Source organism: Nerophis lumbriciformis, linkage group LG23, assembly GCF_033978685.3.
Source record: "Nerophis lumbriciformis linkage group LG23, RoL_Nlum_v2.1, whole genome shotgun sequence".
NCBI classification, from domain to species: Eukaryota; Metazoa; Chordata; class Actinopteri; order Syngnathiformes; family Syngnathidae; genus Nerophis; species Nerophis lumbriciformis.
In genome coordinates, this window is record NC_084570.2 from 19,170,001 (window position 1) to 19,187,500 (window position 17,500).

The following is a 17,500-nucleotide window of genomic DNA, read 5'->3' on the forward strand; positions in this document are numbered from 1 at the left end:
ACATTCCCGAAAGATGACAGTCAATCTTTACCATTGGCCTATGGAGAACTGGGACAACAGAGAATCTTACCAGGAGGACTTTGAGTTGGATACGCAGACGCGGTACCGTGAGGACGCAGCTGCGGCTTCCAAACATTTGATCGCTTGCCCGTACGTGCGTGCCGCTATGTGCATGTCACATACGTAACTTTGGGGACTTTGGGGAAATATATGTGCTGTATGAACTTTGGGGAGGTGAACGGTACTTTGGGCTGTGGGATTGAGTGTGTTGTGCAGGTGTTTGAGTTGTATTGGCGGGTTATATGGACGGGATGGGGGATGTGTTTGTTATGCGGGATTAATTTGTGGCATATTAAATATAAGCCTGGTTGTGTTGTGGCTAATAGAGTATATATATGTCTTGTGTTTATTTACCCGCCTCTCACAGCATCTTCCCTATCTGAATCGCTCCCACTGCCCTCTAGTCCTTCACTCTCACTTTCCTCATCCACAAATCTTTCATCCTCGCTCAAATTAATGGGGAAATTGTCGCTTTCTCGGTCCGAATCGCTCTCGCTGCTGGTGGCCATGATTGTAAACAATGTGCAGATGTGAGGAGCTCCACAACCGGTGACGTCACGCGCATATCGTCTGCTACTTCCGGTACAGGCAAGGCTTTTTTATCAGCGAAAAGTTGCGAACATTATCGTCGATGTTCTCTACTAAATCCTTTCAGCAAAAGTATGGCAATATCGCGAAATGATCAAGTATGACACATAGAATGGACCTGCTATCCCCGTTTAAATAAGAAAATCGCATTTCAGTAGGCCCTTAAATTGAATTGTTGTTTTACTTTACCTATGTTTTGTACAGCGCTTTATTTTATCTGTGAAAAGTGCTTTATAAATAAAATGTACTTACTTGGTATCGTTACAGTCGATGTCTGTGCAGACCCACCCATGGCATTTGTTTACATTCAGGAGTGCTGGCTTGCAGTTAGCGGTTAGCTATTGTATCACAGTGTGTGGCGAAACATGTTCAGCTATTCCTCGTCCTGCAGGGATGATATTTCTAAGAAACATTGTTTATTTGTCGCCGTGGAGGCGAGTATTAGTGATTTAGAAGTAGCCAAAACACTACCGACCGCGGCTGGACGGTAGCCGCTAGTTCGCTAACGGCTAACAAGAGCAAGAGAGAAGCACTTCTTGCAGAGCGGAACTTCAGTGTTATGGCTTCAACTTTATCGTTAGTTTTTAAGCCAAAATGCGTCCATTCTCCCTTTTCTATTTCTACGCTGTTTCTGTGTGCGTCGCCTAACATGTGCCTGTGCTCGTTTTACCAGAAATGTCACATCGAAAAAAAATTAATAAATACCGACCGGTAATTTTCAGAAGCAGTATCGTACCGTTTTTAATTCATTAGTACCGGTATACCGTACAACCCTACAAGAAACAAATGATACCTGTCTTGTGAGATCATGACTAATATATTGCAATATTGTATTTTATCTTAAGTATCTAAAGTACGGTGATATATATTATATTGTGAAGTCCTTGCCAATACTCAGCTCTATATTGCATTATTTGTGTGTGTAGGGTTGCCAACCGTCCCTTGAAAAACGGGCCCATATTTAGAGACAAAAGTACGCGTTTCGTATTGAGCTATCAAGGAACACACTTTTTTCCGTATTATTATTACAGTGATAGTAAAAAGATAGTTCGTAGAATATAATTATATTCCATAGAATACAGCTTTGACAGTTTGCCACAAGCTAAGGCTAAACCAGTGTTTCTTTCCCACTGTTGGGCCGCCGGAAAATATCAGTTTCGCAGCTGTAATCCGTATGTGATGCAGCGGTACTCACTTGTAATACACTTTACCACCACATGTGGCAGTAATGACAATCCTAAACAAACAGAAGAAGTCTGGAGTTTAGTCGCAGAGAAGTTTCTTAAGCACAAAAAGTATGACTAAAGTGTTGAAGCTGTATTTTCTTTTGCACTTTCATTTTATTTACAGTTTAATTAAGGAACATTTTCATTATTAATTTTGTTTATTTTTATTACCACAACAGAATTGCATGTAAATCTATTTTTCGTCAGTTATTAGTAAGTCCCTATTTTTGTCCCTCAACTATAACTTGTATTTTAATTTGCATTTTACACTTATCAGTGAACTATGTAGAACTTAGGAGTCAAACTCAAGGGGCCATATAAAATGATGTGGCCCTCGGAAGCCAAGAAATACCGTGCATCAATAATATACTTCATCTTTCTTCATAAATGTATTTGTCCTTTTTATTTTCACAGGGGAAAAAATGTACTGCATGCAATGGCATATCTTTCAAACTTTAATATTATCTGCAGATTCTACAAATAGTATACTATGTATTACAGTTTTTCGTAAAAATAAATACAAAAATACCTGCTTGTCATCTTGACACATGTATTCATGGCATTTTTTGTGGTCCCCTTTATTTAGAAAAGTACCGAAAAGTATCGATATAATTGTTTTTGGGACAAAACTACAAGAAACTAATGATAACTGTTTTGTGAGATCATGACAAATATATCGCAACATTGTGCCGTATCGTGACTGAAGTATGTATCGTGAAGTCCTTATTTTGCACCTGTGGTGTTTGTCTGCGTGTGCGTCAGCACTAAAGAATGACGTCACAATCCAATCCTGAGTGAAAATTAAGCAGCACTAGGATGCTTTTTTTTAATCGTTTGTTCCAAGGCTTGTCATTACCAGCAGAGCTTAGCCGAAAGTGCCTCTGATTTTATTTCCGTGACACACAAACTCACACAACCACCAGCGACTACAGTCTGCACATTTGTGATATAAAATTTGATACCTGTGTACTTCCCTCTGTGTTGCAGTCAACCACCTTAGACTAGAGCTGTGACTCTTTGAGCACCACATGATTCGATTCAATTCTTGGGAGTAACGATTCAATTCAGAATTGATTCTTGATTCAAAACAATTCCCGATTCAAAATCAATACTTTTTTAATAACATTCGGTACAAGTTCTACGATGAACTACATTCCGCCATAAAATAGATGACAGCACTGATACATTTCTATATTACTCAAAAGAAAACTGGTTTTGTTTAATAAAATTCAACCCAAATATTCAATAAAATCAAATACAAATAAGGCAACAAGAGAAGTATCCCACACTTTTTTTCTTTTTTTTTCTAAAGTAAATCTGTACAGCAGATATGATCATCTACATCAGGGGTGTCAAAGTCATTTTAGATGGAGGGCCACATGGAGAAAATACTATTCCAATGTGGGCCGGAGTAGTAAAATCACGGCACGATAACCTAAAAATAAAGACAACTTCAGATTATTTTCTTTGTTTAAAAATAGAACAAGCACATTCTGAAAATGTACAAATCATAATGTTGTTGTTTTTTTACACCTACATGTTGTGGTTAATAATTTATTTGTCGTTATTTATATTTTCTGAATAAATTATGTGATAATGTTCATCAGTCATTGGTGTTGATTTTCAATGGACATAAAAAAATTATATCAAAATCAAATTACAGTATGTTATTTATGTAGTTTGATTATTTTCCTCGACTGATGTACTATAACATCCTGTGGTTTACTTTGTACACATGTAGCATCATCTACAAAGATACAAATAATTGCTATTGCGACATCCAGTGGACACATTTAGAACAGCTGTTTCTTTCATTTAAAAATTTCAGGTTAATTTTTATACTGTGCAAACTCATTAGCTTCTCAGGTGGAATTATTTCCCATTCTTGCTTGATGTACAGCTTAAGTTGTTCAACAGTCCGGGGGTCTCCGTTGTGGTATTTTAGGCTTCATAATGCGCCACACATTTTCAATGGGAGACAGGTCTGGACTACAGGCAGGCCAGTCTAGTACCCGCACTCTTTTACTATGAAGCCACGTTGATGTAACACGTGGCTTGGCATTGTCTTGCTGAAATAAGGACGGGCATCCATGGTAACGTTGCTTGGATGGCAACATATGTTGCTCCAAAACCTGTATGTACCTTTCAGCATTAATGGCGCCTTCACAGATGTGTAAGTTACCCATGTCTTGGGCACTAATGCACCCCCATACCATCACAGATGCTGGCTTTTCAACTTTGCGCCTATAACAATCCGGATGGTTCTTTTCCTCTTTGGTCCGGAGGACATGACGTCCACAGTTTCCAAAAACAATTTGAAATGTGGACTCGTCAGACCACAGAACACTTTTCCACTTTATATCAGTCCATCTTTGATGAGCTCAGGCCCAGCAAAGCTGACGGCGTTTCTGGGTGTTGTTGATAAACGGTTTTCGCCTTGCATAGGAGAGTTTTAACTTGCACTTACAGATGTAGCGACCAACCGTGGTTACTGACAGTGGGTTTCTGAAGTGTTCCTGAGCCCATGTGGTGATATCCTTTACACACTGATGTCGCTTGTTGATGCAGTACAGCCTAAGGGACCAAAGGTCACGGGCTTAGCTGCTTACGTGCAGTGATTTCTCCAGATTCTCTGGTGAAATCCCTAAATTCTCTGGTGAAATCCCTAAATTCCTCGCAATAGCTGCTTGAGAAAGGTTTTTCTTAAACTGTTCAACAATTTGCTCACGCATTTGTTGACAAAGTAGTGACCCTCGCCCCATCCTTGTTTGTGAATGACTGAGCATTTCATGGAATCTACTTTTATACCCAATCATGGCACCCACCTGTTCCCAATTTGCCTGTTCACCTGTGGGAAGTTCCAAATAAGTGTTTGATGAGCATTCCTCAACTTTATCAGTATGTATTGCCACCTTTCCCAACTTCTTTGTCACGTGTTGCTGGCATCAAATTCTAAAGTTAATGATTATTTGCAAAAAAAAAATGTTTATCAGTTTGAACATCAAATATCTTGTCTTTGTAGCATATTCAACTGAATATGTGTTGAAAATGATTTGCAAATCATTGTATTCCGTTTATATTTGCATCTAACACAATTTCCCAACTCATATGGAAACGGGGTTTGTATTTGTATCTATTCATCTATGTTCTTATGTTTTTATGTGTTATTATGAATTTGCACTAAATTAGTTTTGCTTACAATTTCGTTGTACAATGTACAATGACAATAAAGATATATTTTATTCTATTCTATTCTATTCTATTCTAAAATCATGATTCATTCAGAAAAAAAAGTTTTCTTTTTGACACCCCTATTAGACTCTCAGTGAAAACCTGACTTGTTCACACCTAACATTACTGACAACTTATTTGAAGAAGACAAAAATACTTCTGACAACTAGGTTACTGCGAAAATCATGAACTTAGACTTATAGCAAGAGATCAAAAGTCCATTGTTGTTTGCTTCAACACAGAATAACATGAGCGGGTGCAAGGCGCCGACTAGTGGTGAGTATAGGGAAAGGAAAGGTGAGGTTGCAGACCAAAAAATAATTGAATCAAGATTCCTGCTTCACACAAATCTGAATACGCAGACCCACCCAATGTTTACACAGATGTATGTAAATACGGACAGACAAATTTGTATTTTTACACACACGGACACACAAATTAAAACATGCACACGCGGATCTGATTACACACACAGATAGGGCTGGACAATTGATCAAATTTTCATTTCGATTTCATTATGGCTTTTCACGATTATGAAAATATAATCGAAAAAAGAAAAGTCTACGAGAAGTTTGGGATGCCACAAAGGCTGCTACTTTTTATTTGTAGTAAGCCTAATCAATCAATAATTATGGGGAAGTGAAATGTTGTCATTGTGAAGAGAAGAGAAATTTATGTGGGAAAATAATGTGTCCGGTAGCGCTCATGTATCCCCGAACTAAACAACGTCAAGACGGTCACTTGAAACAGCGGCTAAACTACGAAGCTAAAGCTAACAGCACCAATCCATACATCCACAACACATCTCATCTGCTTGTGTTGTTGTGAACGACATCATCGATGTAACATCAACGTACAAACAGCAGTCGCAACTTGAGAGGCTCGCTCTTTTCTTTTTTTTTTTAACACCCTTAAGTCACCTCTTTACTCGTCAAGCTGAGAACACCAGCAGAGCACACTTCCTCACTTCAAAATAAAAGTGTGGTGTACCACATCCGATCTGACTGCGCTATCAAAGTAAAAGTTTCAAAAAAGTACCTTGCACAAGCATAATGTACTTAAAGGCCTCCTGAAATGCGATTTTCTTATTCAAACGGGGATAGCAGGTCCATTCTATATGTCATACTTGATCATTTTGCGATATCGCCATATTTTTGCTGAAAGGATTTAGTAGAGAACATCGACGATAAAGTTCGCAACTTTTGGTCGCTGATAAAAAAGCCTTTCCTGTACCGGAAGTAGCAGACGAGTAGCGTGACGTCACAGGTTGTGGAGCTCCTCACATCTGCACATTGTTTACAATTATGGCCACCAGCAGCGAGAGCGATTCGGACCAAGAAAGCGACGATTTCCCCATTAATTTGAGCGAGGATGAAAGATTTGTGGATGAGGAAAGTGAGAGTGAAGGACTAGAGGGCAGTGGGAGCGATTCAGATAGGGCAGATGCTGTGAGAGGCGGGTGGGACCTGATATTCAGCTGGGAATGACTAAAACAGTAAATAAACACAAGACATATATATACTCTATTAGCCACAACACAACCAGGCTTATATTTAATATGCCACAAATAAATTCTAAATAACAAACACCTCCCCCCTCCCGTCCATATAACCCGCCAATACAACTCAAACACCCGCACAACACACTCAATCCCACAGCCCAAAGTACCGTTCACCTCCCCAAAGTTCATACAGCACATATATTTTCCCAAAGTCCCCAAAGTTACATACGTGACATGCACATAGCGGCACGCACGTACGGGCAAGCGATCAAATGTTTGGAAGCCGCAGCTGCATGCGTACTCACGGTACCGTGTCTGCGTATCCAACTCAAAGTCCTCCTGGTAAGAGTCTCTGTTGTCCCAGTTCTCCACAGGCCAATGGTAAAGCTTGACTGTCATCTTTCGGCAATGTAAACAATGAAACACCGGCCGTGTTTGTGTTGCTGAAGTCGGCCGCAATACACCGCTTCCCACCTACAGCTTTCTTCTTTGCTGTCTCCATTGTTCATTGAATAAATTGCAAAAGATTCACCAACACAGATGTCCAGAATACTGTGGAATTTTGCGATGAAAACTTAATAGCTGGCCACCATGCTGTCCCAAAATGTCCTCTACAATCCGTGACGTCACGCGCTGACGTCATCATACCGAGACGTTTTCAGCAGGATATTTCGCGCGAAATTTAAAATTGCACTTTAGTAAGCTAACCCGGCCGTATTGGCATGTGTTGCAATGTTAAGATTTCATCATTGATATATAAACTATCAGACTGCGTGGTCGGTAGTAGTGGGTTTCAGTAGGCCTTTAAAGCACTTATTGATACATTTACACAATTATTATGCTTTGAACCTAAAATAAAGGTCAAAATGGTCCAAAGATGTATTGCACCAATAAATGTGAGGAAATTTAATCAACAAACATTTTATACAGTTTTATTTTAGATAAAAAGTACACACTCAATACCAGCAGGCACAAAGTATTAAAACAACGTTGAGAACTTGTTGAATTAGGTCCTGAGGTTGAGCAACACAAACATAACGTTGAAACAACATGCTTTTTGACAATGTTTAATCAATGTTGGATTCTGACGTTGATTTGACCATTGAATTTTGGTCATTTCCCAACCAACAACGTGGTTCTAACATGGTCTCAATTAAATACAACTATTTTGCAATGTTGTTTCAAAGTCAGTTTTAAAGGACGTGTATGTAAAATCAACAAATGTCTTTTGCCTGCTGAGATGGTGGTAAAATAAGTGCAAAAGGTAAAAAAGTGAATTAAAAAAAACTGGAAAAACTGAATGTTATTGTTTTTGATATTGCTATTGTTATTTAAATGTGTTGTTTTTTGTCAAGCGTTGACAAGCGACGCGTTGTGGAAGACGCCGGAGTTTGTATTAATTTTAAAGATGCAGACAAATGAGGTAGCAGCGTGCAGTAAAATGGGTATTTATTAATTAAACAGACAAAACAAAAAGCGAGAGTAGCAAGGTAGTGCTCTGAACGGTCAGACTACGAAATATCCATCCATCCATCCATCTTCTTCCGCTTATCCGAGGTCGGGTCGCGGGGGCAGCAGCCTAAGCAGGGAAGCCCAGACTTCCCTCTCCCCAGCCACTTCGGCCAGCTCTTCCCGGGGGATCCCGAGGCGTTCCCAGGCCAGCCGGGAGACATAGTCTTCCCAACATGTCCTGGGTCTTCCCCGTGGCCTCCTACCGGTCGGACGTGCCCTAAACACCTCCCGAGGGAGGCGATAGGGTGGCATCCTGACCAGATGCCCGAACCACCTCATCTGGCTCCTCTCGATGTGGAGGAGCAGCGGCTTTACTTTGAGCTCCCCCCGGATGACAGAGCTTCTCACCCTATCTCTAAGGGAGAGCCCCGCCACCCGGCGGAGGAAACACATTTTGGCCGCTTGTACCCGTGATCTTGTCCTTTCGGTCATAACCCAAAGCTCATGACCATAGGTGAGGATGGGTACGTAGATCGACCGGTAAATTGAGAGCTTTGCCTTCCGGCTCAGCTCCTTCTTCACCACAACGGATCGATACAGCGTCCGCATTACTGAAGATGCCGCACCGATCCGCCTGTCGATCTCACGATCCACTCTTCCCTCACTCGTGAACAAGACTCCGAGGTACTTGAACTCCTCCACTCCACTCATCTCCTCCCCAACCCGGAGATGGCACTCCACCCTTTTCCGGGCGAGAACCATGGACTCGGACTTGGAGGTGCTGATTCTCATCCCAGTCGCTTCACACTCGGCTGCGAACCGATCCAGCGAGAGCTGAAGATCCTGGCCAGATGAAGCCATCAGGACCACATCATCTGCAAAAAGCAGAGACCTAATCCTACAGCCACCAAACCGGATCCCCTCAACGCCTTGACTGCGCCTAGAAATTCTGTCCATAAAAGTTATGAACAGAATCGGTGACAAAGGGTAGCCTTGGCGGAGTCCAACCCTCACTGGAAACGTGTCCGACTTACTGCCGGCAATGCGGACCAAGCTCTGACACTGATCATACAGGGAGCGGACCGCCAAAATCAGACAGTCCGATACCCCATACTCTCTGAACACTCCCCACAGGACTTCCCGAGGGACGCGGTCAAATGCCTTCTCCAAGTCCACAAAGCACATGTAGACTGGTTGGGCAAACTCCCATGCACCCTCAAGGACCCTGCCGAGAGTATAGAGCTGGTCCACAGTTCCACGACCAGGACGAAAACCACACTGTTCCTCCTGAATCCGAGGTTCGACTATCCGGCGTAGCCTCCTCTCCAGTACACCTGAATAGACCTTACCGGGAAGGCTGAGGAGTGTGATCCCACGATAGTTAGAACACACCCTCCGGTTCCCCTTCTTAAAGAGAGGAACCACCACCCCGGTCTGCCAATCCAGAGGTACCGCCCCCGATGTCCACGCGATGTTGCAGAGTCTTGTCAACCAAGACAGCCCCACAACATCCAGAGCCCTAAGGAACTCCGGGCGGATCTCATCCACCCCCGGGGCCTTGCCACCGAGGAACTTTTTAACTACCTCGGCAACCTCAGCCCCAGAAATAGAAGAGCCCACCACAGATTCCCCATGCCCTGCTTCCTCATAGGAAGACGTGCTGGTAGGATTGAGGAGGTCTTCGAAGTATTCTCTCCACCGATCCACAACATCCGCAGTCGAGGTCAGCAGAACACCATCCTCACCATACACGTTGTTGATAGTGCACTGCTTCCCCGTCCTGAGGCGGCGGATGGTGGTCCAGAATCGCTTCGAAGCCATCCGGAAGTCGTTTTCCATGGCTTCCCCGAACTCCTCCCATGTCCGAGTTTTTGCCTCCGCAACCGCTGAAGCCGCACACCGCTTGGCCTGTCAGTACCTGTCCGCTGCCGCCGCATAATTTACGAAATAAACAAACCAAAATGCTGGAAGGCAGCAAAAACACTTACTGGGAAATGTGGAGCAGACGGCGTCCACAAAGTACAAGCGTACTTGAGCGCAGCATGAAAAGGATCGTCTTATCGTCACCCGTGAACAGAGAATAGGGAATAATGTCCCGACGAACCAATGGCGTCGCAAGCTCATGGTGCTAATCACAAACAGAAAACAGGTGAGGGGAAAAGTGCTCGAAGGCAGGCGTAAAGCGGTTACGAAAAAATACCAACACAACAGGAAGTGCCACCAAAATAAGAGCGCAGGACAGGAACTAACACTGAACACAGGAGAACACATAACAAACGCAACATAAGGCACCGTGACAGTTATTGCTCATATTTGTATTAATATCCTTGTTGTGGTTTAATCATTACTAATTTATATCCAGGTTTTTTTTAGCATTGTATTTAAAGTTGAGTATTGGTGGTACAATAAATAGACTGCGAGGAGAAGTATTGCGGAAAGAGATTATTCTAGATTGTACCTAATGTCATGACTAGTTCATTTATCTTCTTTTCAATTATTTTTTGCTTAAATTCATTCTTGTTTCTGTTTATTGTTTTTATATTGATATTATCTTGATTTTGTATTTACTTTATGTCATATTTTATTCATTATGGTACTTTTTCGTCACTTAGAATATTGTTTGTTTTTGGTACACTAATGTGTATATTGTAGGCCATTGGTTCTTTGTTTTGTTTTTTCAAAAAATATATATATCTATTTTTATATTGCTGATTTTTATCTTTGGTATGAACATTATTATGTAAACTCCAAGTTATTGTTTTTGTGTTGTTGCTTTTTTTGTATTACAAAATGTTGTTATTGATCTTGTTGTACTGCTTTGTAATCTTTTGTTTTGTGATTGTGTGATGTTTTTTGCCTGGACCACAGGAAGAATAGTCTCTTTATTAAGAGGATCCTTAATAAACTACACTAAACTCATTTTCAAGTTAACGAATAATCATGTAATTAATCGTGATTACAATATCAAAAGAATCGTGATTATTATTTTTAATAATCGTCCAGCCCTACACACAAGATTGAGATACAGACACACAAATTAGATTACGATAGGCATCTGCAAACAGTTTTGCTCCAATAGAAACTTCCGTACTTCTCTGAATTAATGTTTCATATACAGCATGCATGCAGGTCCTAAAAAAATCTTGCTTCTGTTATTCAAAGAGCGAAGTCACACAAGTACTAAGCATAGGCGACAATGCCGAGCACCCACGTGGGATTGATGGCAATTTTCAAACTTTAAAATAATTTAATAAACTCAATCATGTTGTTGTTAATTTTGTGGCAAAATTGTCCCATTTTACATAATAAAATAGTCACATATCATATATTCTATAATTAACAAAGCCTAGCTTTGGCACAACCATCTTGACTTAGAACACAAAGCACGCGAGTGAATGACGCGCATAGTTACTCAACAGCCATACACGTCACACTGAGGGTGGCCGTATGAACAATGCCAACACTGTCATAAATATGTGCCATATTGTGAAACCACACTAAACAACAATGACGAACGCATTTTGGAAGAATATTTGCAACGCAACACAACGTAAGCACAACAGAACAAATTCCCAGAATTCCCTGCAGCACCAACTCTTCCGGGACGCTACAATATAAACAAGCGCCATTGGTGGATCTACACCTAACATCCACTCTAATGAGACCACGTACAAGAGTGTATCTAGTCGATACTACTATGATTACATCGATATTTTTTAACATTACAACATTTTCTTTCATTTTTTTTAAATGTATATTATGTTTATAAACTCAGGAAATATGTCCCTGGACACATGAGGACTTTGAATATGACCAATGTATGATCCTGTCACGACTTGGTATCGGATTGATACCTAAATGTGTGGTATCATCCAAAACTAATGTAAAATATCAAACAACAGAAGAATAAGTGATTATTACATTTTAACAGTGTAGATAGAACATGTTGAAACAGAAAATAAGCTAATATTAACACTACATGTAGATTAATAATTCATTGGTAACACTTTAGTAAGGGGAACATATTCACCATTTATTAGTTGCTTATTAACCGGTATTGGCTCTTAATTAGTCATTATTAAGTACTTATTAATGCCTTATTCTGTGTGGCCTTATTATACAACCAGTAATCCATTAACCAAGAGTCTTCCCTCAATAACCTCAGAATTATTGCTTATTAGTAACCCTAACCCTAACCCTTATATGTTCCCCTAGTGTCCAAATAACTCTAAATTAAGTCGGTAACACTTTAGTATGGGGAACATATTCACCATTAATTAGTTGCTTATTATTAGAATATGGTCCCCATACAAAAGTGTTACCAATTCATTTTCTACCACTTGTCCTTAATAATTTTGATAAAAATAATAGAATGATAAATGACACAATATGTTACTGCATATGTCAGCAGACTAATTAGGAGCCTTTGTTTGTTTACTTACTACTAAAAGACAAGTTGTCTTGTATGTTCACTATTTTATATACACTGGTAGTTAAACATAGTGAAACCTTATTTCTGAGTCTGACTAACTTGAAAACTATAATTATTTTTTTACAGTGTACCAAAACAGTGTCTGGCCAGCAGTAGTCAAAAGTTGAGAAAACGCAAAAATCTTGTTGCATCATGTTGCCTTGAAAATTTGCGTTCTCTCAACTTTCTTTTTTTTTACAGTGTAAGGACAAACTTGCAATAAGAAACATATGTTTAATGTACCCTAAGATTTTTCTGTTAAAATAAAGCCAATAATGCAATTTTTGGTGGTCCCCTTTATTTAGAAAAGTACCGAAATACTTTTGGTAGCGGTACCAAAATATTGGTATCGGGACAACACTAATACACACACACCGAGCACCCACTGGCAGAAATGTAGATCTGTGCCTATGGTACTAAGCACGTGGTAGTATAGCCGACAGCCATGTTATCTTGTATAATTTTCTACGATGCATCATTTTCTCTCGCTCCTCTTCTTCAGCTGTGCGAGACTGCCACAATAATGCAATTGGCTAATACTGCAGCAGTGTGGAACACAAGCTCTGCAGGCACCAGAGGTGGTCTCTTATCCAGTGCTGTTTCTTCACTTGACTTGTGTAATTGGGAGGACTCCTGCTGCCTTGCGAGCGCGGGAAGCGTCGGATCATAGAAAAAAAAAACGCGTCCCGAGAGAATTCCGCCGCATCTTTTGGTCACGGAGTCGTCATTATGATCAGAGTTTAAAAAAAAAAAAAGCTCGGGGGAAAAAATAGATTCCTTTGAATAACGTTAAGGTAGAGCTTTCTGCACCACTTAATAGATAAAGTTCACTGAACTTGCATCATTATACCGCTGGATTTCTGCTCGTTTTCTTCGGAGAACCCAGAGGACTCTTTGCATGGTCCATAAGCAAGAACAAATATTTATCATGCATGTTTGATTTATTACACTGTTCCCTGACATTGCACTGAGAAATATCTAATAGCAACTCAGAAGCTCTAACACGACCAAATAACGAGGCAAAAGATGCTTAGTTTAGTGGTTCTCAAGCTTTTTTCACCACCTCAGAAAACACTCGGCTCTCCAAGTACCACCATAATGACCGACATTAAAATACGGTAGCGTAGTAGGCCTATATATTCATTAAAAACAGCGCTGAGGTTTTATTTAACAAGTATATATGAATTTTTAGCCAGTGTGACATTACACACAGTTTGATCAGTAACACTGGGTTAGAATATTTAATTGATTCTTTGGTGTACCACTAGATAAAGCCCGCGTACCACTAGTAGTAGCACAGTTTGAAAAACACTTAGTTCATACACTATATTGCCAAAAGTATTTGGCCACCTGCCTTGACTCACATATGAACTTGAAGTGCCATACCATTCCTAACCCATAGGGTTCAATATGATGTCGGTCCACCTTTTGCAGCTATTACAGCTTCAACTCTTCTTGCAAGGCTGTCCACAAGGTTGCGGAGTGTGTTTATAGGAATTTTCCACCATTCTTCCAAAAGCGCATTGGTGAGGTCACACACTGATGTTGGTCGAGAAGGCCTGGCTCTCAGTCTCCGTTCTAATTCATCCCAAAGGTGTTTTATTGGGTTCAGGTCAGGACTCCGTGCAGGCCAGTCAAGTTCATCCACACCAGACTTTGTCATCCATGTCTTTATGGACCTTGCTTTGTGCACTAATGCACAGTCATGTTGGAAGAGGAAGGGGCCTGCTCCAAACTGTTCCCACAAGGTTGGGAGCATGGAATTGTCCAAAATGTTTTGGTATCCTCGAGCATTCAAAGTTCCTTTCACTGGAACTAAGGGGCCAAGCGCAACTCCTGAAAAACAACCCCACACCATAATTCCTCTGCTGACCCCTCTCTGTCAGTTTACGTGGCCTACCACGTCGTGGCTGAGTTGCTGTTGTTCCCAAACTCTTCCATTTTCTTATAATAAAGCTGACAGTTGACTTTAGAATATTTAGGAGTGAGGAAATCCTATGACAGTTCCACGCTGGAAACCACTGAGCTCCTGAGAGCGGCCCATTCTTTCACAAATGTTTGTAGAAACAGTCTCCATGCCTAAGTGCTTGATTTTATACACCTGTGGCCGGGCCAAGGGATTAGGACACCTGATTCTCATCATTTGGATGGGTGGCCAAATACTTTTGGCAATATAGTGTATGTGAAGGCGTAACCAAAGAAGTAATCATTACGTGGCAACTTTTAAACACATTTAAAACATTATATATGTTGCAAAATAAATATTATATATATAATAAATGTATAAAAAATGCTAAAAACAGATGTTGTGCATATTGAACAATAAAACGTTGTGTTACAGGTGGCAAAACATCTGATTATTAGTTATTAGTATGACAATTTCAAGTTTTTCTCATCCCATGCCGTAAATTACTTTTTCCTACTCTTTGAACCCTGCAGCCTATAAGACGCTAGTTAATGGATTTTTGTTCGCTGACGGCATTAATAAAAATAATTTGATAAAAAACAAGAGTGTTTTATTGTTCGTGCTACGATGCCATCTTCTGGACAAATTCGCTCACTGCAGGTGCTGCAGTGTCTTTTCATTTTACGGTAGTTTATTTTTTTATTTTTATTAAACCGGAGTGCTGTTCTTCTAGCCGTCCATAGCAATTCTACTCGTATGGATTCTCTATTCATCACTCCAACTTTGCTATTTTTTTTCTTACATTTTTACTCTTTATTTTTTATTTCAACAATCTGTGGCGGGCTAACAAAACTTTAGCAATGGGTCGCAAATGGCCCTTGGGCCGCACTTTGGACACCCCTAATGTAGTGATTTTATCTATGTTATTTATTAAATTATACAGTATGTTGACATTTCCCCCTCATTGTTCCACTCGTTTTTACAGATTGACGATATCAGCCGAGTGCCCCATGCAACTGGAGGATTTCCCCATGGATTCCCACGCCTGTCCCCTCAAGTTTGGCAGCTGTGAGTAAAGACGCCATGTTTGATTCCAGTTACCAAAACAAAGCAGCACCAAATGTACTGAAGTACAGTCGCACCTCCAATTTACGAGCCTAACTGATTCTCTCACGGAGCTCTTAACTCAAAACACTTGCATCTCAAATCAACGTCGCCTGATTGAAATTAGTTAAAATCCAAAACAAAACAACAAAACAGCACATTTTTAACATGTAAAAAAAAGAAAAACTAACATTTAGTTGAGATATATTCCATGTAAACAGTATTATAGAATGTACTACAGACAACTAACGTCGCTTTATGAAGCAATTTAATGATAATGTACAGCTGTTACCTTGGCGAGATAAATTCCTAGTCAAACACACCATCAGCAGCTTTTCCATATTTTCATGGATAAACGTCTGCTGTTTAGATAATTGTGGGGGTCGCTTCCTTGCAGTTCCACTGAAGAAATGGCACAACAGCCAAGCGTGCAGGTTAAACAAGGTTTTAATGATAATGTTTTCTTCCAACAACAGATTTCTCTCCCAGAACATGACTTTTCAGTTACGTCCGTATCCTCTCTCCCCCTCTGCTCCCGGCCGCTTGCTGTTAAAGACAACAGATGATTAGGTTAACACGTACCACCTGTGAAATCTAATAACCTGCCAGCTGTGTCTTGCCGTCAGCACATGCCCCGCCCCTGCCTGATGGTGCTCTTCCTCAGCACCCTGGACAGCGGCGGTGTATTTTGCTCCTACAGGCAGCGCTGACTACACCTCCCTCCACAATAATACTTTAAAATTATTGGCTGGCGTCAGCTTCATCCTGCTTCAGCATTGTGCTTCGCCAAGTTAGCTAGCTACACTCTCGGTCATGTTTTTGATGGTTTGTTTCTTTAATTCAATGAATATCATCGCTCACTTTCTTTCTTCCCATGCAAAGTTGTGTCGATCTCTAGCTATAAGCTAATGCTAGCGAGTAAGCGATATTTTGTGCGAATCTTACGCGATTCACTACAGCATGTGTTATGCTAACTAATGGTGGGGATGTGTGTAATTACTGTATATTTTTTGTTCTCAATTTAAAGCAACACAATTAGCCGAGAGACAGTTTTTATTTCAAGACATTTTTAAGTTGTCGTACCACTGGAGATCGTTGGTACATGTGCAGCATGTATATCGTAACAAGTACGATATACCATATTTTTCATAGTATAAGTCGCACCGGAGTATAAGGCGCACCTGCCGAAAATGCATAATAAAGAAGGAAAAAAACATATATAAGTCGCACTAAACTATGAAAAAAAACTGCGACTTATCGTCCGAAAAATACAATACATCAATTGTTCCTACAAGTTAGGAATGCAAATTTTCGTAGGTTTTAGAAAATTTCACATCACGGTTATTAATACCACGGTATTGGTGAACGCTCATTAACGTTTCTCGTATTCAGGTTACATAGCTAACTAAGCTAACTAGCAATTAGCGTGTGAGCTGTTTCTCTAGGAAACAAGCAGTATTAATCACGGTTTTATGATGATCAAAAAATACCATACCATCAGGAATTTCATCATTATTACCAGTGATGGATGTAACGATTAACGGTAATAACGATAAATTGCAGTGAAACCCCTGGCAGTTAGCATTACCGTTTTAAAGGGGTCCGATTATTGCAAAACCAACTTTTCTTAACAGTTTTTGTGTATTTGGGATCCCTATAAGTCACTAAGATGGTCTGTAAAAAATTATCTATGCAAGATGACCAAAGAACCACCAATATAAGTTATGTAGACCACAAAGAAGTGTTTTAAATGTAAAGAAAAATCATATGACCCCTTGAAATTAAAAATTATCAAAGGCAAGGCAAGTTTATTTATGGAACACACTTCGTACGCAAGGCAATTCAAAGCGCTCTCCAGATTTATACAATTTACAAGAAGACAAATAAAATCATGAATAAATATACAATCATCAAACAAAATAAAACTTCACAAGTACACTATAAGTACAGCACAAGTACAC

The 17,500-nt window shown here is 40.2% G+C and overlaps 2 protein-coding genes across 3 annotated transcripts in view; one reads left to right on the forward strand and one right to left on the reverse strand.

Annotated features, from left to right (window-relative positions):
- LOC133622357 (gamma-aminobutyric acid receptor subunit beta-3-like) overlaps positions 1 to 17,500 on the reverse strand; it is a 235,090-nt gene that overhangs the window by 188,022 nt on the left and 29,568 nt on the right. The gene's annotated exons all lie outside the window — the stretch shown is intronic.
- The window catches only part of LOC133622358 (gamma-aminobutyric acid receptor subunit alpha-5-like), an 87,561-nt gene that overhangs the window by 26,275 nt on the left and 43,786 nt on the right, over positions 1 to 17,500 (forward strand). Inside the window, exon 7 of the mRNA XM_061985002.1 lies at positions 15,421 to 15,503. Within this exon, the coding sequence (XP_061840986.1) occupies positions 15,421 to 15,503 (83 nt within the window). The remainder of the gene's footprint in view (positions 1 to 15,420; positions 15,504 to 17,500) is intronic.